Source organism: Hyperoodon ampullatus, assembly GCF_949752795.1.
Source record: "Hyperoodon ampullatus genome assembly, chromosome: X".
NCBI classification, from domain to species: Eukaryota; Metazoa; Chordata; class Mammalia; order Artiodactyla; family Ziphiidae; genus Hyperoodon; species Hyperoodon ampullatus.
Genome location: NC_136913.1, coordinates 68,583,708 through 68,607,783, shown reverse-complemented (window position 1 = coordinate 68,607,783; position 24,076 = coordinate 68,583,708). Strand labels below are relative to the sequence as shown.

At 36.9% G+C, this 24,076-nt stretch overlaps 1 protein-coding gene across 1 annotated transcript; it reads right to left on the bottom strand.

Moving 5' to 3' along the window:
- Window positions 1-22,860: 22,860 nt before the first annotated feature.
- Window positions 22,861-23,760, bottom strand: LOC307069728 (TLR adapter interacting with SLC15A4 on the lysosome-like; the record flags this gene model as incomplete). Its single annotated transcript, XM_079728062.1, has 1 exon — window positions 22,861-23,760. The coding sequence occupies one exon, from the start codon at window positions 23,758-23,760 to the stop codon at window positions 22,861-22,863; it is 900 nt and encodes a 299-aa protein (XP_079584188.1).
- Between the last annotated feature and the right edge of the window lie 316 nt (window positions 23,761-24,076).

Sequence of the window (24,076 nt, the reverse complement as noted above, 5' to 3'; positions counted from 1 at the left end):
AAAAAATAAACAGAAGAGACTTTATTAAATTTAAATGTATAATCAAAGGCATAGGGCTTCCCTGGTGTCGCAGTGGTTGAGGGTCCGCCTGCTGATGCAGGGGACACGGGTTCATGCCCTGTTCTGGGAAGATCCCACATACTGAGGAGTGGCTGGGCCCATGAGCCATGGCCACTGAGCCTGTGCGTCCAGAGCCTGTGCTCCGCAATGGGAGAAGACACACAGTGAGAGGCCCACATACTGGAAAAAAAAAAAAGGCATATTTCCTTCTTCCATGAATGATCTTCCTGCCCCTTAAGTAATTTTTATTTCCAGATAACAGAATCTAGATTTAAATAAGACTTAAGAAAGAGCTATTCCATAGTATTCTCCTTAAATATACCTAGGCCCTCCTGGAACATCTCTGGTGACATAGAAATTCATAATTTACAGTAAAGCCTATTCTGTCTTGGACATTCTAATTGTTAGAATGATTTTTAATGATCCAAAATCTACCTCTAATGTCTGAAAATTAGTCTTAATTCTGGTCTTATTAATGTATTTACTCACTTAATAAATATGTGATGGAGACCATGTTAGGCACTGGTGTTGCAACAGGAAACAAGACAGGAACAGTATAGTGGGTAAGGCAGACGTTAACCATCGATCAAGCACCCTGATTTTTCCTGGCTTCTGTGAAGCCATTGGTTTATAAAGGAATGCAGGAGAAAACAAATACAACAGATAACATTTTCATACGTAGTACCTAGTGTCAAAATAGCTATTGAAATGGTTCATGGAATCAAAGATGGATGGGGAGCAAAGTAAAAAATAGGAGGAGGTTACTTAGATAAGAGCAAGTTATTTAGATAAGAGCAAGTTAGAGATATCAATGGACGAGAATTTAAAAAACACTTATGGTGGGAGAAGTTAACAAGCAATCTGGGAAGGTAGATAGCAGACTGTAATGAGAAAATCGGATGTTCATGTGGATTAGAGCATTTTGAGATAATGACCATGGCTGATGTAGAATAAGCCACTGGAGAAAAAAGTGAGAGTATTCGGGGTAGAAAGACGTTGAACCATGTATCATAGTCTTCTATAAAAGAGGGAAGTAGCCAAGGTATAGGAGATAGTGGTATAGAAGGATGCCATGTGGCTCAAAGGAGCAGAGGATTTCTTTAAGACAGTGGGAGACTACTGGGCTGGAAGGGACGATGGGGAACAGCTGAGTAAAAAAAACACCTCCTGATCCTGAAGAAGCAATGCTCTCAAAGGAGAACAGAGACACTGTTAAGACGGGGAGATGACTGGGACATTCCCAGAAGGAGCTGAATATATGGGTAAATTTGCCAATTATGGGGTAAAATTTCATGAGAGTACAGTGATAGGAAGCTGGGTGAAGAGAAGCACCTTGATCAAAAGCAAAGAAATGCAGCACAATATAAGTTTGATGGTGTCTTAGAACACTGGGCATCAAAGTAGAGTCTGCATAACCAGAGGATGGGCACTTGGTGAGAGGTGAGAAGCTACATAATATAATCCATTAAGGTGTGGAAAGAAAATATTAGAGCTTCTATTTATATTGTTGGTTCATATTCAATTTTTTTTTACTGTTTTGAAACCTACTTCCATAGAGAATTTCTGGTCAGAACTACTACTTTATGTTCTGAATGTTAAAACAGAGATCAGAGGCATGAAAAATTAGTCCCAAAAATTTTCATGAGGAGCATGGGCACTGAGCTTAGTGACTTCCAATCTTGAGGTGATTGTATGCTCAGCAATGGCAGTTGCAGCATCCATGACTTACAATAATGTATGTCTGCACACCTCGTATGCAATGGATCTGAGTTTAAATAAGAGAGATACATCTTCACTGTAAACCAGTATTTATTTGTCAATATATATTTTATTTATTTTACTGAAGCTGGTATAGATAATGGACAAATGAAATTCATATTCCAGGGAAAAAAATAAATTTTTGCTGCTATATAATTTTCTGCTATATAGTTTTCAACAATAATTTCCACTAATTTATAGCAGAAAATTATTATCACTCTTCTGTGATCTGCTGACAAGTTTTTTGGGAGGTATGTATGTCTCTTCAGTAATACCGTCTCTAGATTTAGTCATTATTGCAACTTGATCTAACATATTCATTTCCAGCCTAGAAGCTATATTCTGATCTACGGTGAAAAACACAGCTTCAAATATTGTTTTTCCACCTTTTAGATAGTTGTGAGGAATAAATGAGTTATTTGCGGTAAATCACTTAAAAACATTGCCTGTCACATAATAAACACTCAATAGATATTACTATTGCTATTATTATTACTATTATTATTATTATCTTTACTTCAATCTCTGAAATGAGTCACAAGAACCATAAAAAAAAGTTGAGAATTTTGGAGGGGAAGGATCACTGTAAGCTAGAAAAAACTGTATTAATACTTTATTAACATTTGTATAGGCCTTATAGTTAGTTTACAAAGCACTCCCAAACATGTTTATATATATATATACATATATTTTTTAATTTGCACAGTATTCCTGTGAGGTACAAGTAACACAGGTACAAATCTGATTTTACAAATGGGGAAGTAAGTGACTTCTAAAAGCTCTGATAAGAGGCAAGCTATCATGTGAGCCTGAGTCATCTCACCTTAAGTCTTGTGCTCTATTTGCTACTGTCTCCCTTGATATTAATAGAAATGAAAAAGAAACCTTAAAAAGTGAGTTGGTTCCATACAGTCTAAGTTAAAATGAAAAGCAGGAAGTCTAAAATCATTATTCAGAACCTTATTGTTACTTTCTTAATGACTTTGTAAAACTCCCTCAGGGAAGGAAGACTTCTCCCTGGCTTACCTACTGTTTTCTGTACCTGTTCCTCAGAACTGTGTTCTTACTGTCCCTTTCAGCTGAAGAGTTAATCCTGTGATCAATAGTTCTTCCCACACATGAGACCCCCACATCCCTTTCTTCCTTTTATGCAACAGAAACATCTCCCTTTGAGAAGAAAACTCTTTCTTGCTCTTTAAAGAATACATACTATCTTCAGTCTTCTACTATGCTCCTTTAACACCAAGTCTTGTACCATTTTAGAGTGAATCCATTAACATTAGGTACATTCTTTGTCTAATGTGTTCTTAGTGTATTAGGTATGTGATATTCCTTGGATCACCTGAAATTTTATATCACTTGCTTTGTATCAAATTAATGCTAAATATGAAGCTAAAAAGTCACTCTTCTGCTGTGGCTAAGATAAAAAAGACTTTTAAGAGGACACTCTGAATAATCATTCTTAGGTGGAGAATTATAAAAGCAATAGGTCTATGAGGAAATTTTTTCACTAGTTAAATGATGAATACCACAATGCACAACTGAAAGTTTGTTCCTCAAGAACTTTTTAAATAATAATACAATAAAATAGCTACTATCTTGGATGAAAGATTTATTGATAGATCTTCAGCAGCTTGAAAGTAATACACTGAAAATTATGACCTAACATCGTTTTTCTTTTTGGTGTAATTACTCTATGATATAACCCAAGTAAATAATATTAATACCCTGCATATAATGTACTCCATTGATATTATCACAGTAGTCTCAAGGTACAAGTACAAGGAATATTCCTAATTGAAAAACTAATGATTAAACAGCAGCAACCCACATGACTAAAGTTAGAAGTTCCCAGTGAAGGTGGCCTTACAACTGTGACCTCTTTATTACAATAAACTGAACTATGTAGACCATATCCAAGGAATGAAAAACAATAAATAAACTAAGTAAATAACATTATAAATTGCACCTGCATTTCAGAGTCACACTTCAACAGATTCTGGTCTTTCCCATGAAATTCTGTATGACTGATTCTGCAAAGACCCTTCATACAGTATTGCATGGGAAATAAATATAGGACCCTGTATCCATCTGTATCTTTCAGTATTGGGTGTGTATACGAATTTCTCACTGTCCCCAACCTCTCCTGGAAAAAATATAAGCTGTATTGAATTGTTTTCTAGTTGTTTAATGTGTCTTAACCTTGTCTTACCCCTGAAAATGTAAACCTCTCTGAGATAGTGGAACCCTTTGGTATCACTTACTTCCCTCTCCCCCAACATTCACTGTTCATAAATACAGATGAAAAGAAAAATGTGACCTTCAACAAGTCACTTACCCTTTCTAACTCTAGGTTTATCTTTACAGTGAAGGAGTTGATCTAAACCTAGATGAGAGGTTCTTCATCAAATGTTTGTATCAGAACCTAGATAATATTTTCAAGCCCAAACCTCAGATTCAGATTTGGTAGATATGTGGTGAAAGCCAAGAAAATTTATCTCAGAGAAGTTCCTCAGATGGTTTTGATGAAGACTCCAAGTTGAGAAATAAGCTGTAAGAAACGTACCATTCTACAAATATATTATTTCTCTGTAGACCACATGAAAATATTTTCTAACCATTCATGAGAAATTTTTGAGTCTAGGACTCTTCACAATGGTTAGTTCAGCCACTGCACTTCATCAGCCAGCTATCACTTTTCACAGCCTGGTCTATCCAGATCCCTAAAGGTAAAAAGTAATGAAATTTATCTTGTCCTACTTTCTCTGGACACTAGCACTACTGAATAAGGTGCCCCTTATATAATTATATATTAAAGAGCAGTTTTAATATCCTGCAATGGCAGTAGAAAAGAAAGCAAATATATTTACCTGCTTTTTCTAACAAATAATGGTGGCTTGACTCATTTTTAATGGATTTGTTTTCCTCTTAGGAAAATATAGTCACTGCATTTTAAAATCTTTTCCACTTTATGAATACTCTATTGCTCATTTGATTATTTCCTCACCACTGCCCAGGGAGCAAAACTAAGCAAGTGGGGAAATTGTCAGATCCAATGCTGTTATTTCCCTTTGAAAGGAAGTTCCAAAAAAAAGAATAAGTTTACAAAATACATGGTGATTCATCCCTAAATCTTAGTGGATCTGGGGGTAGGGGATGAGAAATGATGAGTGACTGCCAATGGTTGTGTGACAAACAACCCCTGTGGTGGTTTCAGGCCAGAAGCAGCAGTTTATGTCATCCTTGAGAGGAGTATTTGGAAGCAGCAATAAGACCTTATACCACTATATGGGAGTACATGTCACTTGGTAAAATTTCTTATAGTTCTTGTTGATAATAGCAATTATGATGATGATGATGACATTCTGGTCCCAGCATATAGAATACTGGTATTTTGACTTATTTAAGAAAAGGAGGGAGAAGCAGAGGAAGATGGCAGAAGAGTAAGATGTGGAGATCACCTGCCTCCCCACAGTTACATCAGAAATACATCTACATGTGGAACTGCTCCTATAGAACACCTACTGAACGCTGGCAGAAGACCTCAGGCATCCCAAAAGGCAAGAAACTCCCCACGTACCTGGGTAGGGCAAAAGAAAAAGAAAAAAAACAGAGACAAAAGAATAAGGATGGGACCTGCACCAGTGGGAGGGAGCTGTGATGGACGAAAGGTTTCCACACACACTAGGAAGCCCCTTGGTGGGCAGAGACTGCGGGGGGCAGAGGGGGGAAGCAATGGAGCTGCAGAGGAGGGTGCAGCAACACGGGTGAGGAGGGCAAAGCACAGAGATTCCCACACAGAGGAATGGTGAGGACAGGCACTCACCAGCCAGAGAGGCTTGTCGGCTCACCTGCCGGGGCAGGCAGGGGCTGGGAGCTGAGGCTCAGACTTCAGTCAGAGCACAGGGAGAGGACTGGGGTTGGTGGTGTGAACACAGCCTGAAGGGGTTACTACACCATGCCTAGCCGGGAGGGAGTCCGGGAAAAGTCTGGACCTGATGAAGAGGGAAGAGACTTTTTCTTCCCTCTTTGTTTCCTGGTGCACGAGGAGAGGGGATTAAGAGCACTGCTTAAAGGAGCTCCAGAGACAGGCACGAGCCGCGGCTGTCAGCACAGACCACACAGACGGGCATGAGATGCTAAGGCTGCTCCTGCTGCCACCAAGAAGCCTGTGTGCGAGCACAGGTCACTATCCACACTCCCCTTCTGGGGAGCCTGTGCAGGCTGCCACTGCCAGGGTCCCTTGATCCAGGGACAACTTCCCCAGGAGAATGCATGGTTTGCCTCAGGCTGGTGCAATGTCACGCCGGACTCTGCTGCCACAGGCTCGACCCACATCCGCACCCCTCCCTCCCCCCGGCCTGAGTGAGCCACAGCCCCTGAATCAGCCGCTCCTTTAACCCCACCCCATCTGAGTGAAGAACAGACGCCCTCAGGCGACCTATAAACAGAGGAGGGGCCAAATCCAAAGCTGAAACCTGGGAGCGATGTGACCAAAGAAGATAAAGGGAAATTTCTCCCAGCAACCTCAGGAGCAGTGGACTCAATCTCCACAATCAACTTGATGTACCCTGCATCTGTGGAATACCTGAATATACAACAAATCATCCCAAATTGAGGAGGTGGACTTTGGGAGCAAGATATATTATTTTTTCCCCTTTTCCTCTTTTTGTGAGTGAGTTTGTGTATGCGTCGGTGTGAAATTTTGTCTGTATAGGTTTGCTTTCACCATTTGTCCTAGGGTTCTGTCCATCTGTTTTTGTTGTTGTTTTGTTTCATTTTGTTTTTTAAATTTTTTTCTTAATAATTATTTTTTAATTTTTTATTTCAATAATGTTGTTTTATTTTATCTTACTTTATTTTATTGTATCCTCTTTCTTTCTTTCTTTCTAATTTTTCTCCCTTTTATTCTGAGCCGTGTGGATGAAAGGCTCTTGGTGCTCCAGCCAGGAGTCAGTGCTGTGCCTCTGAGGTGGGAGAGCCAACTCCAGGACACTGGTCCACAAGAGACCTCCCAGCTCCACATAATATCAAATGGCAAAAATCTCCCAGAGATCTTCATCTCAACACCAAGACCCAGATTCACTCAATGACAAGCAAGCTACAGTGCTGGACACCCTAAGCCAAACAATTAGCATGGCAGGAACACTGCCTCATCCATTAGCAGAGAGGCTGCCTAAAATTTTAATAAGGCCACAGACACCCCAAAACAGACCACCAGACGTGGACATGCCCACCAGAAAGAGAAGATCCAGTTTAATCCACCACAACACAGGCACTAGTCCCCTCCACCAGGAAGCCTACACAACCAACTGAACCCACCTAAGCCACTGGGGACAGACAAAAAAAAAAAAAACAATGGGAACTACAAACCTTCAGCCTGCAAAAAGGAGACCCCAAACATAGTAAGATAAGCAAAATGAAAAGACAGAAAAACACACAGGAGATGAAGGAGCAAGGTAAAAACCCACCAGACATAACAAATGAAGAGGAAATAGTCAGTCTACCTGAAAAAGAATTCAGAATAATGATAGCAAAGATGATCCAAAATCTTGGAAATAGTATAGAGAAATTGAAAGAAACATTTAACAAGGACCTAGAAGAAATAAAGAGGAAACAAGCAATGATGAACAACAAAATAAATGAAATTAAAAATACTCCAGAAGGGATCAATAATAGAAAAACTGCGTCAGAAGAACGGATTAGTGACCTGGAGGATAAAATAGTGGAAATAATTACTGCAGAGCAGAAGAAAGAAGAAAGAATGAAAAGAACAGAAGACAGTCTCAGAGACCTCTGGGACAACATTAAACGCACCAACATTCGAATTATAGGGGTTCCAGAAGAAGAAGAGAAAAAGAAAGGGACTGAGAAAATATTTGAAGAGATTATAGTTGAAAACTTGCCTAATATGGGGAAGGAAAGAGTTAATCAAGTCCAGGAGGCACAGAGAGTCTCATACAGGATAAATCCAAGGAGAAAAATGCCAAGACACATATTAATCAAGCTATGAAAAATTAAATAAAATGAAAACATATTAAAATCATCAAGGAAAAAACAACAAATAACACCCAAGAGAATCCCCATAAGGTTAACAGCTGATCTTTCAGCAGAAACTCTGCAAGCCAGAAAGGAGTGGCAGGACAAATTTAAAGTGATGAAGGAGAAAAACCTGCAACCAAGATTACTCTATCCAGCAAGGAACTCATTCAGATGTGATGGAGGACTTAAAACCTTTACAGACAAGCAAAACATGAGAGAGTTCAGCACCACCAAACAGCATTACAACAAATGCTAAAGGAACTTCTCTCGGAAAGAAACACAAGAGAAGGAAAAGACCTACAATAACAAACCCAAAACAATTAAGAAAATGGGAAGAGGGACATACATCTCCACATTTACCTTAAATGTAAATGGATAAATGCTCCCAACAAAAGACACAGACTGGCTCAATGGATACAAAAACATGACCCGTTTATATGCTGTCTACAAGAGACCCACTTCAGACCTAAGGACACATGGAGAGTGAAACTGAGGGGATGGAAAAAGATATTCCATGCAAATGTAAATCAAAAGAAAGCTGGAGAAGGAATTCTCATATCAGACAAAATACACTTTAAAATAAAGACTATTACAAGAGACAAAGAAAGACACTACATAATGATCAAGGGATCAATCCAAGAAGAAGATATAACAATTTTAAATATTTATGCACCAAACATAGGAGCACGTCAATACATAAGGCAAATACTAAGAACCATAAAAGGGGAAATTGACTGTAACACAATCATAGTCAGGGATTTTAATACCCCACTTTCACCAATGGAGAGATCATCCAAAATAAAAATAAATAAGGAAACACAAGCTTTAAATGATATGTTAAACAAGATGGACTTAATTGATATTTATAGGACATTCCATCCAAAAACAACAGAATACACATTTTTCTCAAGTACTCATCGAATATTCTCCAGGATAGATCTTATCTTGGGTCAAAAATCAAGCCTTGGTACATTTAAGAAAATTGAAATAGTATCCAGTATCATTTCCGACCACAGTGCTATGAGACTAGATATCAATTACAGGAAAGGATCTGTAAAAAATACAAACACATGGAGGCTAAACAATACACGACTTAATAACCAAGTCATCACTGAAGAAATCAAAGAGAAAATCAAAAATACCTATAAACAAATGACAATGGAGACACAACGACACAAAACCTATGGGATACAGCAAAAGCAGTTCTAAGGGGGAAGTTTATAGCAATCCAAGCCTACCTTAAGAAACAGGAAACATCTCAAATAAACAAACTAACCTTGCACTTAAAGCAATTGGAGAAAGAAGAACACAAAAACACCAAAGTTAGCAGAAGGAAAGAAATCATGAAGATAAGATCAGAAATAAATTAAAAAGAAATGAAGGGAAGGATAGCAAAGATCAATAAATGTAAAAGCTGTTTCTATGAGAAGATAAACAAAATTGATAAACCATTAGCCAGACTCATCAAGAAAAAAGGGGAGATGACTCAGATCAATAGAATTAGAAATGAAAAAGTAGAACTAACAAGTGACACTGCAGAAATACAAAGGATCATGAGAGATTACTACAAGCAACTCTGTGCCAATAAAATGGACAACCTGGTACAAATGGACAAATTCTTAGAAATGCACAACCTGCCAATACTGAACCAGGAAGAAATAGAAAATATGAACAGACCGATCACAACACTGAAATTGAAACTGTGATTAAAAATCTTCCAACAAACAAGCCCAGGACCAGATGGCTTCACAGGCAAATTCTATCAAATATTTAGAGAAGAGCTAACACCTATCCTTCTCAAACTCTTCCAAAATAGAGCAGAGGGTGTAACACTCCCAAACTCATTCTACGAGGTCGCCATCACACTGACACCAAAACCAGACAAAGATGTCACAAAGAAAGAAAACTACAGGCCAATATCTCTGATGAAAATTGATGCAAAAATCCTTAACGAAATACTAGCAAACAGAATTGAACAGCACATTAAAAGGATCATACACTATGATCAAGTGGGGTTTATTCCAGGAATGCAAGGATTCTTCAATATACACAAATCAATCAACATGATACACCATATTAACAAACTGAAAGAGAAAAAACATATGATCATCTCAATAGATGCAGAGAAAGCTTTCGACAAAATTCAACACCCATTTATGAGACAAACCCTCCAGAAAATTGGCATAGAGGGAACTTTCCTCAACATAATAAAGGCCGTATATGACAAACCCACAGCCAACATCATCCTCAATGGTGAAAAACTGAAACCGTTTCCACTAAGATCAGGAACAAGACAAGGTTGCCCACTCTCACCACTCTTAATCAACATAGTTTTGGAAGTTTCAGCCACAGCAATCCTAGAAGACAAAAAATCATAAAACGAATCCAAATCAGCAAAGAAGACGTAAAGCTGTCACTGTTCACACATGACATGATACCCTACGTAGAGAAACCTAAAGATGCTACAAGAAAATTACTAGAGCTAATCAATGAATTTGGTGAAGTAGCAGGATACAAAATTAATGCACAGAAATCTCTTGCATTCCTATACACTAATGATGAAAAATCTGAAAGTGAAATTCAGAAAACACTCCTATTTACCATTGCAACAAAAAGAATAAAATATCTAGGAACAAACCTACCTAAGGAGATAAATGACCTGTATGCAGAAAATTATAAGACACTGATGAAAGAAATTAAAGATGATACAAATAGATGGAGAGATATACCATGCTCTTGGATTGGAAGAATCAACATTGTGAAAATGACTCTACTACCCAAAGCAATCTACAGATTCAATGCAATCCCTATCAAACTACCACTGGCATTTTTCAAAGAACTAGAACAAAAAATTTCACAATTTGTATGGAAATGCAAAAGACCCCGAACAGCCAAAGCAATCTTGAGAACGAAAAACAGAGCTGGAGAAAGCAGGCTCCCTGTCTTCAGACTATACTACAAAGCTACAGTAATCAAGACAGTATGGTACTGGCACACAAACAGAAGTATAGATCAATGGAACAGGATAGAAAACCCAGAGATAAACCCATGCACATATGGTCACCTTATCTTTGATAAAGGAGGCAAGAATATACAGTGGAGAAAAGACAGCCTTTTCCATAAGTGGTGCTGGGAAAACTGGACTGGTACATGTAAAAGTATGAAATTAGAACACTCCCTAACACCATGCACAAAAATAAACTCAAAATGGATTAAAGACCTAAATGCAATATCAGACACTTTCAAACTCTTAGAAGAAAACATAGGCAGAACACTGTATGACATAAGCCACAGCAAGATCCTTTTAGACCCACCTCCTAGAGAAATGGAAATAAAAACAAAAATAAACTAATTGGACCTAATGAAACTTAAAAGCTTTTGCACAGCAAAGGAAACCATAAACAAGACCAAAAGACAACCCTCAGAATGGGAGAAAATATTTCCAAATGAAGCAATTGACAAAGGATTAATCTCCAAAATTTACAAGCAGCTCATGCAGCTCAATGACAAAAAAAACAAACAACCCAATCCAAAAATGGGCAGAAGACCTAAATAGACATTTCTCCAAAGAAGATATATAGATTGCTAACAAACACATGAAAGAATGCTCAACATCATTAATCATTAGAGAAATGCAAATCAAAACTACAATGAGATATCATCTCACACTAGTCAGAATGGCCATCATCAAAATATGTAAAAACAATAAATGTTGGAGAAGGTGTTGAGAAAAGGGAACCCTCTTGCTCTGCTGGTGGTTATGAACATTGATACAGCCACTATGGAGAACAGTATGGAGGCTCCTTAAAAATCTAAAAACAGAATTACCATACGACCCAGCAATCCCACTACTGGGCCTATACCCTGCAAAAACCATAATTCAAAAAGAGTCATGGACCAAAATGTTCATTGCATCTCTAATTACAATAGAAAGGACTTGGAAGCAACTTAAGTGTCCATCAACAAATGAATTGATAAAGAAGATGTGGCACATATATACAATGGAATATCACTCAGCCATAAAAAGAAACGAAATTGAGTTATTTGTAGTGAGGTGGTTGGACCTATAGTCTGTCATACAGAGTTAAGTAAGTCAGAAAGAGAAAAATATATACCATACACTAACATATATATATGGAATCTAAGGGGAAAAAAAAAGGTCATGAAGAACCTAGGGTAAGATGGGAATAAAGACACAGACCCTGCTAGAGAATGGACTTGAGGATATGGTGAGGGGGAAGGGTAAGCTCTGACAAAGTGAGAGAATCACATGGAAATATATACACTACCAAACGTAAAATAAATAGCTAGTGGGAAGCAGCTGCATAGCACAGGGAGATCAGCTCCGTGGTTTGTGACCGCCTAGCGGGTTGGGATAGGGAGTGTGGGAGAGAGGGAGATACAAGAGGGAAGAGATATCGGAACACATGTATATATATAACTGATTCACTTTGTTATAAATCAGAAACTAACACACCATTGTAAAACAATTATACTCCAATAAAGATGTTAAAAAAAAAAGGAAAGGAAAGTAAACTGAACTGGGAATCAGAATGCCTAGGTGTCAGTGCCAGTTTTGTCCTTCACTAACTGCTTGAACAAATTTTCCATGTCTTTGGGTATCATTTTTAATCTATAAAATAAGAGTGCTAGATTAGATCAAGAATTTTCAAACTATTATGAGGAGCCCCCTCAAGGGTTGCCTTAATGTGGGCAAAATGTGAGCATCTTTATTCTTCCTCTTTCAATCGGAGCAACTCTTCAAATATCTGTTTTACATATTGAGCTATTGTAAGTGTGTGTGTGTGTCTGTGTGTGTGAGAGAGAGAGAGAGAGAGAGCACAGACAGTAGGGAGAGAGGTATTTAGTTCTCTGGAGTTTTTAGAAGTGAAAATCCATCTAGATAATCTCTGTGGAACTTTATATCTATGATGTCCTAGAATTCTACAGTACCTAAACTTAAAAAGCAAAGACCTTCCAAGAGCTCACAATATATCCTCCCTTATTTTTCCTCTATCATATTTGTTGCTATTGTTGTCATATATTTCTGAAAGCCCTCCATTTACATCTTCCTGAGCCTGAAGTCTTAAGACATTGCCTAAGGAAGGAGCACTGGCTCCTATTTATAAAATGACCCTGCTGCCCCCACAGGACTTACTTTATACCTAAACAGGTCCTGGGATGCCTAGGTAGTAAAATTTTGAGGAACTAGGATAAGAGGGTCAAATCCTTGTCCCATAGGTATCTGGATGAAGCTTGAATGTCTTTTTTTCTAGAGAATAGAACCTGTTGTTACACACTGGGAATTTAGGCTTATCATGTAGACCCCTATGGAAGAAAGAACACTGACATATTTGCAGTCAGTTAGAAACGACTCTTGTACAACATGTTATATATGAAAGTTGTTAAGAGAGTAAATCCTGAGTTCTTAGCAAAAGAAAAAGTTTTTTCTATTTCTTTAATTTTATATCTATATGAGATGTTGGGTGTTCACTAAACTTGTGATAATCACTTCATGATGCATGTAAATAAAATCATTATGCTGTATGCTTTAATCTTAATACATTTTTGTCAACTATATCTCATTAAAACTGGAAGAAAAAAAGAAAGAAAAGACTTTTGTCTGAGATCAAGCTTTTTAAAAATTTTTTATTGGAGTATAATTAATTTACAATGTTGTGTTAGTTTCAGATGTACAGCAAAGTGAATCAGTTATATATATACATATATCCACACTTTTTTTTAAAGATTCTTTTCTAATATAGGCCATTACAGGGCACTGAGTAGAGTTCCCTGTGCTATACAGCAGGTTCTTATTAGTTATCTATTTTATATATAGTAGTGTGTATATGTCAATCCCAATCTCCCAATTTATCCCTCCCCCCTTATCCCCTGGTAATCACAAGTTTATTTTCTACATCCATGACTCTACTTTTGTAAATAAGTTTATTTGTACCTTTTTTTAAGATTCCACATATAAGCGATATAATATGGTATTTGTCTTTCTCTGTCTGACTTACTTCACTCAGTATGACAATCTCTAGGTCCATCCATGTTGCTGCAAATGGCATTATTTTGTTCTTTTTTATGGCTGAGTAATATTCAATTGTATATATGTACCACATCTTCTTTATCCATTCCTCTGTTGATGGACATCTGGGTTACTTCTATGTCCTGGCTATTGTAAATAGTGCTGCAACGAATATTGGTGTGCATGTATCTTTTTGAATTATGGTTTTCTCCAGGTATATGCCCAACAGTGGGATTGTTGGGTCACATGGTAGTTCTAATTTTAGTTATTTAAAGAACCTCCATACTGTTGTCCATAGTGGCTGTATCAATTTACATCCCCACCAACAGTGCAAGAGTGTTCCCTTTTCTCCACACCCTCTCCAGCATTTACTGTATTTAGACTTTTTGATGATGGCCATTCTGATCCGTGTGAGGTGACACTTGACTTACACTACCTCATTTCTTTCTCACAACAGTCTTATAAGGTAGGTGAATTACCTATTGCAATTATAAGGACTCCATTATTTCTAACTTATTCTCATTACCATTACAAATTTTATAATTGAAAGGGACTGGAATGAGGAAACTAGAGGAACAAATTTCACCTACTGCACAGTCCTGCTGTCACACTTCCTTAACGGCATAGAGTCACCTCTCTCTTTCAGGTAGTACCCTATTCTCTGCCAATGTTACATTCTCTTGGGGTGGGGGTGGGAAACTACTGTAGCTACAGCATTTGCTGTTGAAACCTAACACCCCTTCAGTGACTCTTCCACAAAAGCTCTCACTGGTCTCACTACACTTCATTGTAGTAGGAGATACTGTGCATTAAGCTTAAAAAGTTTCTGTTTCTCTCATCCAACATTTATAGCATGATTTGTCTTTAAAAAGCATTTACTATGATTTCCTCCATCAGAAACAAAAAAAATAAATAAACCAAAATGCTGTAAAGTTTCTCAGGCACTTGGAAAAAGGCAGGCAAATATTTTTCTTCTTTTAATATGTCCCTGTAGAACACGAAACTGTCCCCTCCCAGCAGTAAACACTAACAGTTTGTGTGGACTCTCATCTCTTATTTTACATTTAAATGGTCCTGTTAAGTAATCAGAAGGGATTTATTACAAGTGTTAACTATATTGGCAAAAAATAAATCTTTACTCCACCCCAACGTTATACGTGATGATTGATTTTTTACAATTGTACTGATTTTTTATAAAAAGGACATATAATAATACTCTTTAACTACTTACCAAATCTTTTCACCTCCTTTTAATCCTCTTAACAGTCCTCTGATATAGTCGGGGCAAGTGTTGCTATCCTCATTTTCTAGGTAAGGACATTGAGACTCGGAGAAGCAAAGTGCCTTGCCAGGCGTTTAGTGAGTGGATGAGTTGGAACTTTATTAAAACACAAATCTTATCATTGCAAGTCCTCTGCTCTTTCTAGCTCTCTTTCTGCCTGTTTTACTCATGTAACAGAATTAAAAGTTTTATCTCGACACAATTACAATAAATGAAAAAATTATTTTAAAGTCCTCAGGAGACAAAACTTTCTCCCCAACTCTCCTTCAAGTAATGACTTTATAAAATGGTACCTTCCATTTACAGCCTCCAGAATTCTTGGTCTTTCCCCCCTTATTTGTGTCCCTCACTTCTCTCCCACTGCCATCATGTTCTGCACCACTGCTCTCCCTCCACTATCAATGTTTCACTCTGTTTTAATCACCCTGGAAAAAGCAAAGGGTAGTGTTTAAGGTAGGGTTGCCATGTAAAATACAGAATGCCAGGATGCCCAACTAAATTTGAATTTCAGATAAATGAACAATGTTTTTAAAATAAGTGTGCCCCAAATATTGCATGGGGATATATTTACACTAAAAAGTAATTTGTTGTTTTCCTGAAATTCAAATTTAACTAGACACTTTAAATTTTTTATATGCTAAATCTGGCAACTCTAGGTTAACAGCATAGGTTCTGATGTCAGAATGACCTGATTTGAATAATGACTCTTACTCTGAGTAGCTGTAGGATTTTAGGCAAAAAAGTTTTACATCTCAACTTTAATTTCCTCCTGTCTAAAATGAGGATAATGATATTACTTATCTAATAAGATTGTTGGAATAATTAAATAAGATATGTGAGTAAAGCACTTCCCTGGTGGTGCAGTAGTTGAGAGTCTGCCTGCCAATGCAGGGGACGGGTTCGTGCCCTGGTCCGGGAAGATCCCACATGCCGTGGAGCGGCTATGACCGTGAGCCATGGCCGCTGAGCCTGCGCATCCGGAGCCTGTGCTCCACAACAGGAGAGGCCACAACAGTGAGAGGCCCGCATACCGCAAAAAAAAGAAATAAAATTTAAAAGTAAATAAATAAATAAAGATATGTGAGTAAAGTTCTTAGTAGAGTGCCTATCATATAATAGATACTCAAAATGGTAGCCATTGATATTACTAAATGACAATAACTAATAATAGCATTCTTCGTGTTAGGTAGATGGACATTTAACAGGTAATAAAATCTTCAGTTACATGGATAAAGCTCTATAGTAGAAATTTAGAGAACTTCACATAGACAGCCAGTCTTCTCAAGGCATGGACATTTTTCATACTTAAGCTTTAAAGTACAGCTCCTCCGTGTCTGAAACAAAAGTAGCTGTTTTTTTTTTTTTTTTTATGAAGCACAATGCAATACCAGTAGCTTTTAGGTCTGAGGCAACATATAAAACTCGGGTAATAGAAAGTAGAATATTCAAGGTAATCAACATCCGACACCCAAGACATGGTCCTCTCTTTTGTGTCTTGAGTCCCTTGATTTGGTCAACAGATGGCAAGCAATAATCTCATAAGTCACCCTGTATCTGGTTAGTATATCAAGAAGAAAATGACATTAGAGAAGAACACAACAATAAAGATTCAAAACAAGGCAAGAGAGAATGAAAGAAAATGACTAACAGTAAGGAAGACCAGTCAAAAGATTCGGTGTTCATGAATATATCGTCACTTACTTAAGAGTTGCAAGAAAAAAGCAGAGCCCAATTCTAGGAATAATAGCGTTACTGAGTGGGTTTTGTAACAGGAATCTCAATATTAAAGTAGGTACAAGCAGAAGTGAAGATCAACATATTTAATAACTCATATGAATAGGAAGTGTAGTAGGCAGCATTAGAGCTGAGTATTAAAGGCCCTTCATTTGTCTGTTTAGTTGCTGAATCATAAGGAGATACAAGGGTCCAGAGGGAAGAGTCAGAGTCACTAAGGTAATTACAGGGGAAGTAGGACTTGGAGGGGCAGCTTCATACCAGTTGGTACAGAAATATTTCAACATGTTTAATAATCAGCAGAGGTACACTGGTGGATGACAACCAAATAGCAGCCCTGGATACAAGATTCAAGCTAGAGTATGAGTAGGCCAAGCAGGCAGAGCTACGAGCAGAGATTATCTAGAGCTATATGTTATAACATTCATGACCCTAAATTTGGATTGCAGTGGTTTACTTTTGTTCTTTGGTTCTATATCAACTGATCTGTAAAGTAGTAATGGTATCATTTTGTTCATCATTTGTCAGGATTGCCTATCACAGTGCTTAATAAATATTTGTTTAATGAATAAAGAGCCAGTCAGTTTCTCCTAGTGCCTGGAGTTCCCTGAGGATAGATTGTTCTAAAGGATGAAAAGCTCTGAGAATTAATTCTGATCTTGAACTGGACTTGGAGGTCTGCTCAAGACATAAGCTGGTCCCTATCATTTGAACTCTTGGATATCAATTCCTAAGCCTTACCTAAGGAGAGTACAAGGGTGCTCTACAATTACATGGCTTCCCTAAAACAGAACTGAACATTTAAAGGAGAGGGGCAGAACCACACAAGTCACTGGGATCCTGACTTATTTCTTAAACTTTTTCAATCCCACTCAAAGGTCTATTTAGCAAATATGGGTCCAGTTTACAACAATAGAGAGAAATAAATTTCAGGAAATAGCCTACTTTTGAACTTCAGTCACTCTCAGCTAAACCAACGTCTTATGACAATTTATGTTTCTCATGATAAACTGCCTCTATTAATTTGGGGAAGTAAAAACCAGAACTATACTGCAATTCTGTAAGCTAGAAATTTCTCAGCTTTAAATAGAAATAGCAGAACAATTCAAAGAATTATCTGCCCATAGCAATGATTCAGTATTTTTAATTGATGTCAATAAACCTTATTTGGTTCTCATCATTTTTATAGATATGTTCTTAAATATAATTATTAAAAGGCTATTTCAAACCCATGCACATATGGTCACCCAATATATGACAAAGCAGTCAAGAACATACAATGGAGAAAAGACATTCTCTTCAATAAGTGGTTCTGGGAAAACTGGACAGGTACATAAAAAAAGAATGAACTTAGAACACTCCCTAACACCATACACAAAAATAAAACTCAAAATGGATTAAAGACCTGAATGTAAGGCCAGACACTAAAAGTCTAAGAGGAAAACATAGGCAGAACACTCTTTCACATAAATTGCAGCAGGATTTTTTAGACCCACCTCCTATAGTAATGAAAATAAAAACAAAAATTAACAAATGGGACCTAATTTAAAACTTAAAAGCTTTTGCGCAAAAGAAACCATAAACAAGATGAAAAGAGAACCCTCAGAATGGGAGAAAATATTTGCAAATGAAGCAACTGACAAAGGATTAATCTCCCAAATATACAAACAGCTCATGAAGTTCAATAACAAAAAAACAAACAACCCAATCAAAAAATGTGCAGAAGCCCTAAATAGACATTTCTCCAAAGAAGGCACACAGATGGCCAACAAACACATGAAAAGATGTTCAACATCACTAATTATTAGATAAATGAAAATCAAAACCACAATGAAGTATCACCTCACACCCCTCACAATGACCATCATTAAAAAATCTACAAGCAGTAAATGCTGGAGATGGTGTGTAGAAAGGGAACCCTCTTGCACTGTTGGTGGGAATGTAAATTGATACAGCCACTCTGCAGAACAGTATGAAGGTTCCTTAAAAAATTAAAACTAGAGCTACCATATGACCCAGCAATCCCACTGCTTGGCGTATACCCAGAGAAAAGCATAATTCAAAAAGACACATGCACCCCAATGTTTATTGCAGCACTATTTATAATACCCAGGACATGGAAGCAACCTAAATGTCTATCAACAGAGGAATAAAGAAGATGTGGTATGTACATACAATGGAATATTACTCAGCCATAAAAAGGAATGAAATTGGGTCATTTGTAGAGATGTGGATGGACCTAGAGACTGTCATACACAGTGAAGTAAGCCAGAAAGAGGAAAACAAATATTGTATAATGCCGCTTTTATGTGGAATCTAGAAAGTGATACAAATTAACTTGTTTGCAAAGCAGAAATAGAGACACAGACGTAGGGAACGGACATATGGATACTGTGGGGGGAAGGGGAAGGTGGAATGTATTGGGAGATTGGGATTCACTTATACACTATTGATACTATGTATAAAATAGATAGCTAAAGAGAACCTACTGTATAGCTCAGGGAACGCTACTCAGTGCTCTGTGGTGACCTAAATGGGAAGGAAATCCTAAAAAGAGGGGGTACAGGTATACATATAGCTGATTCTCTTTGCTGTACAGTAGAAACTAACACAACATTGTAAAGCAACCATATTCCAATAAAAATTAATTATAAAAATTTTTTAAAAATGAATTAATCAAGAAAAAATAAAGGATATTTCATAAAATTTCAAGTGGTGCTGTACATTTATACCATAATAAATATGAAACCAACATTTTTACAAATTTCTACTAAACCTTGAAGAAAAGTACACTACATGAATGGGAATCAAAATTCCCAAATTTCCAATGAACATTTTTCAAAAGGACAGTTATCTTTACTTTATCATTATGAGAACATTTTTTGCCATCATTTCTTGTTTTGCTTTCAAATATTATTTTGCTTTTCATGGATTTTCGCACATACATAGATAATTGGCTAATTTTCCATGCAAATGACCAGCATGAAAACTTTACGGTTTTCTTTCCTTCCTGTACTAACTGAAAACAATTGCCCACTTAACTGCGTAATTATTCCAGTCTATTATACATACTAATCCTCATCAAATCACCCCTCCACCGTTCATCCAAGCATGCATTATGTAGTAATGTTATATTAGTCAGATTACCTGAAAAGTAATTCATTTTATTTTAATATAAACATGTGTGTGTGTGTGTGTGTGTGTGTGTGTGTGTATATATATATATATATATATATATATATATATATATATATAAAGATCTACTCGACCCTTGCCCTAAAGCAGCCCCACAAAAAGGATAATTGCATGTGAAAAGATATCCCTAGAAAACTATTTATTTTGTTTCTTCACTTCCAAAAACCAGTTTTAATAAGACCTAAATGTTAAGGGTAAGATTGGAAAGAGCCAGAAATTCTGCTTACAACTTTGAATGGACCAGGTTAGTATTATCTCTGGTCTTAAACCTCTGGGGAAAAAAAAAAAAAAAAAAGGAACCTGAGGGAGACTGGCTTCTTTTGGCCACTAACCCATGAGACAGAGAGATGTAGCCTAAAAGTTCCAGGAGTCCAGTATAGTCTATCTCTTGAATTGCTTTTAATGATTCAAGGATGTTCCTGACAGAAAATTACTTGAGACTGGGTCAAACCCACTCTGGGCCCTCCAACAATGACATGAAATCCAAATATGGGATATAAATTAAACTGACCTATACAGGTAGGGAGCAACATTATATTGGGCGTCATTCTTAACCTGCTGAAATTCTTCCCTACCCAGAAATGATGATTCTCCCACACTGCTGAATCAATAACATTCTCCATTTTCATAGAAGCACAAAAGTAATACTTTCAACTCCCAAAAAAAGTGAGACAGAAAGAAATTTATCATTCCATACTTTTTTTTTTTTTTTGCGGTACGCGGGCCCCCCACTGCCATGGCCTCTCCCGCCGCGGAGCACAGGCCCTGGACGTGCAGGCTCAGCGGTCATGGCTCACGGGCCCAGCCGCTCTGCGGCATGTGGGATCCTCCCGGACAGGGGCACGAACCCGCATCCCCTGCATCGGCAGGCTGACTCCCAACCACTGCACCACCAGGGAAGCCCATTCCATACATTTTAAATAACATTTCAAAATGGAACTGCATTGTCATATAAGTGAAACCCATGATGAAAGATAGAATGAAGAATGCCTACTTAGGATCCAAACATGCTAAACCACAACCCCTTATGCACATTTCATTCAAGCATTGAAGGCAGCAAGTATGAGGTCAAGATGAAAATAACACTAAGAATTTTGATGACATAAGCAAGAGGGAAAAATTGAAATATTAGAGTAATAATTAAATGCACTTCTAAATTTGGTACTTGCTAAATATTGTGTTTTTTAATATAATACTATGTAGTCTTAATACTATTATGAATATATCTTCTTTGTAAAGTATTAATACATATTACAATCTCTAAGAAAACTTCACACCAATAATGTTGCCCAATGATGTTTAATTCACTTTAGAAAAGATAAAGTTTAACATTAATATTTTATCATTTTGGTAACTCATATTAAAATGCACAAATTTAGCAATATATAAAACTATATACACACAACTGATTTTCTGTATCTATAAGACATTAAGTCGGTTGTTCCAAAACCCTTATCCATTGTCTCTTCAGAATCAAATGTCAGAATGGTGGAAATGAATTGGGAGGCTTATTGGAGAAGATGTTGGAGAAAGGACTGATGAACAGGAAACAAATCAGGGGTACGTATTATTAGATCATAGAAAGTTGAAGACAGTGAAAATAAACTAAAGATTGTGTGATCAAAAAGAACAAATTATAAGGGCATCTGAGTAATTTATTCTTTAAAATTTAATCAAAGACCAAAGAGATAATTGGAACAGAATATGTGAGTACTAAGGTACAAATCTTATTAATATAAAATGCAACCATAACAATTCCATAACATAAATTCATACCATTTCATTTTACAAGCAAAATACATGTCAATCATTTTACTATACCTGGGAGAGAAGTGTGAGCTATAAAGTATAGGGTCTTGTTTCCAAGTCTGCAGTAAACTATACCATTCTTAGGTATGTTTTGTTAATTAATTAATTAATTTTAATTCCAAAATTGCTATAACTCCCTGCTTTTATCCTAATCCAGGATCTTGATTGAGGATAATCTGAGAAGTGTAAATATTGCCAGGATATCCTCTTCATTTCTAGATGGTGGTTCTCTATGCACTTTGTTCACTCTATGTATATGCTTTCCTGCCTCCTATCGCTGAAAACCACCATGCATGACAGAGTGATATATAATAGTTGATGCTTGTCCCAAGAAAGTTCAAAAGCATCAAGTTCAATTGCAAATCTTAATGGCAAATTCTCCATTTTTCCTTAAGCCCTCCTTCCACATTTCTGTCAAATATCATTTAAATCCAACTTTTGTTTGAAGAATTTCTGATTGTCAGTGTGAAAGATTCTGTATGTTGAAAATAAAAAGAAAGATATTTAAGCACTACTCATATGTCTTTAACCACTTTTGTGGAGAAAGAAATGTCCCTGTCTGATACAGTTTCTAGTTGTCTTTTCAGTATCTGAGAGCAATAATTCTCTCCTCATCTCATTTTCTTTAACCACTTTTGTGGTAAATAAATCTGATGAGTGAGATTAAGGTAATCAATTTGGGATGCTGGTGGCAATTAGATAAGCATATATGGAATATACAAACTTGAATGTAGCAACCATTAAAGATGTCAAAACAATTAAAAATATGGTCATAAAACTCAATCATTTAAATTGTCGTCTACAAGAATTCAGATGTACCATTGGTCAAATAATTTCTCAAAAAATGTAATAACCACACCACAAAGGGGTCTGATGTGACACAATAAGCCAGAGGAGACTGCTGTTACTCCAGTCTCATAAGCTAGTCCAAGCAACCTACAGTTGGTTCTTATTGCAGATGTGATACAAGTTCCCTACTTCTCTTGTTTGAAATTTGTAAGTTAGGAGTGCTAAATTCGGAACTATTTCCGTGGGAAATGTTACAGAGATTCCATCTTGCTAAAGAATGTAAGAGAACTTCCCGAGCTTTCGATGCCTCTGTGTTCTGCTCTTGAGAGATTTGAAGGCTAATCTGATTTACATTATTCATTAACAAATTAGAAGCCATAAGATTGGTTATAGAGCAGCACCTAGTGAGATTTTCTTCCAAAAACTGTTTGTAGAGTTCGTCCACTTTTTTTTCCATATAACTATTAAGCATAGAATTAGAGAGGGGCTGCTTATGAAACAACATACTTTTTTCTCGAATTTCATCCCCATTCAAAAGCTTTGAGGCAGGTAGTTTCTCTAGAGCTTCACTGATGGGAGCATGACCCAACGGTACATCTACTGAAAGTAAAAGAGGACCATTAAAAGCATCATCACGTATGTGTTCCACAAAGCAGCCGGAATCATACATGTTACCCACGTGGTCTCCTCCAATCTGTAGGTCCGGATAATTCTGGCAGATACTTGTACATGAACAAGATCGGTATAAATCTAGTTGTTTTTCATCATGTTCTCTCTTTGGAATGGGCAACGCAGCAGAAACATTTCCTGGAAGGGATGCACTTTTGCATTTTGCTACAGTTACCTCATCCACAGATTTTATTTTATTTTTATCATCACTTTGCTCTGTTAAACTTTCTTTCATGACCTTATTTTGATTTTCCATTTTATCAGGGGAAAGTGAATTGTCTTCTATATCTAAAAGCTGCTTTTTCCAAGTTTCCTTTTCATCATTTGAGATTTTCTCACATGTAAATGGTTCTTTGTATAGGAGTTCAATTAAGAAGGATTCGCCAAGCATTTTATTAGACAAGGTTTCTAAACAGAAGAGTGCAATATATTCCTGTAATATAAAAAAAAACTCATTAAGGCAACGTACATTAAAATGTCTAATGAAGATTTAACTCTTAGATGAAAACACAAATGATTTAGGGAGGCACTATTGCTCAAAGGGTAGAGAATAGGACCAGGAGTAAAGAGACTTGGGTTCTGACTCTGTCATTAACTATTTACCATAAGGTAATGTATTTATCATTCCTGGGTCTCAATTTTCCTATTAATTAAATGGTAATAATAATGCTCCCTAGACTTCTTGACAAGGTTATTGTCAGGATATT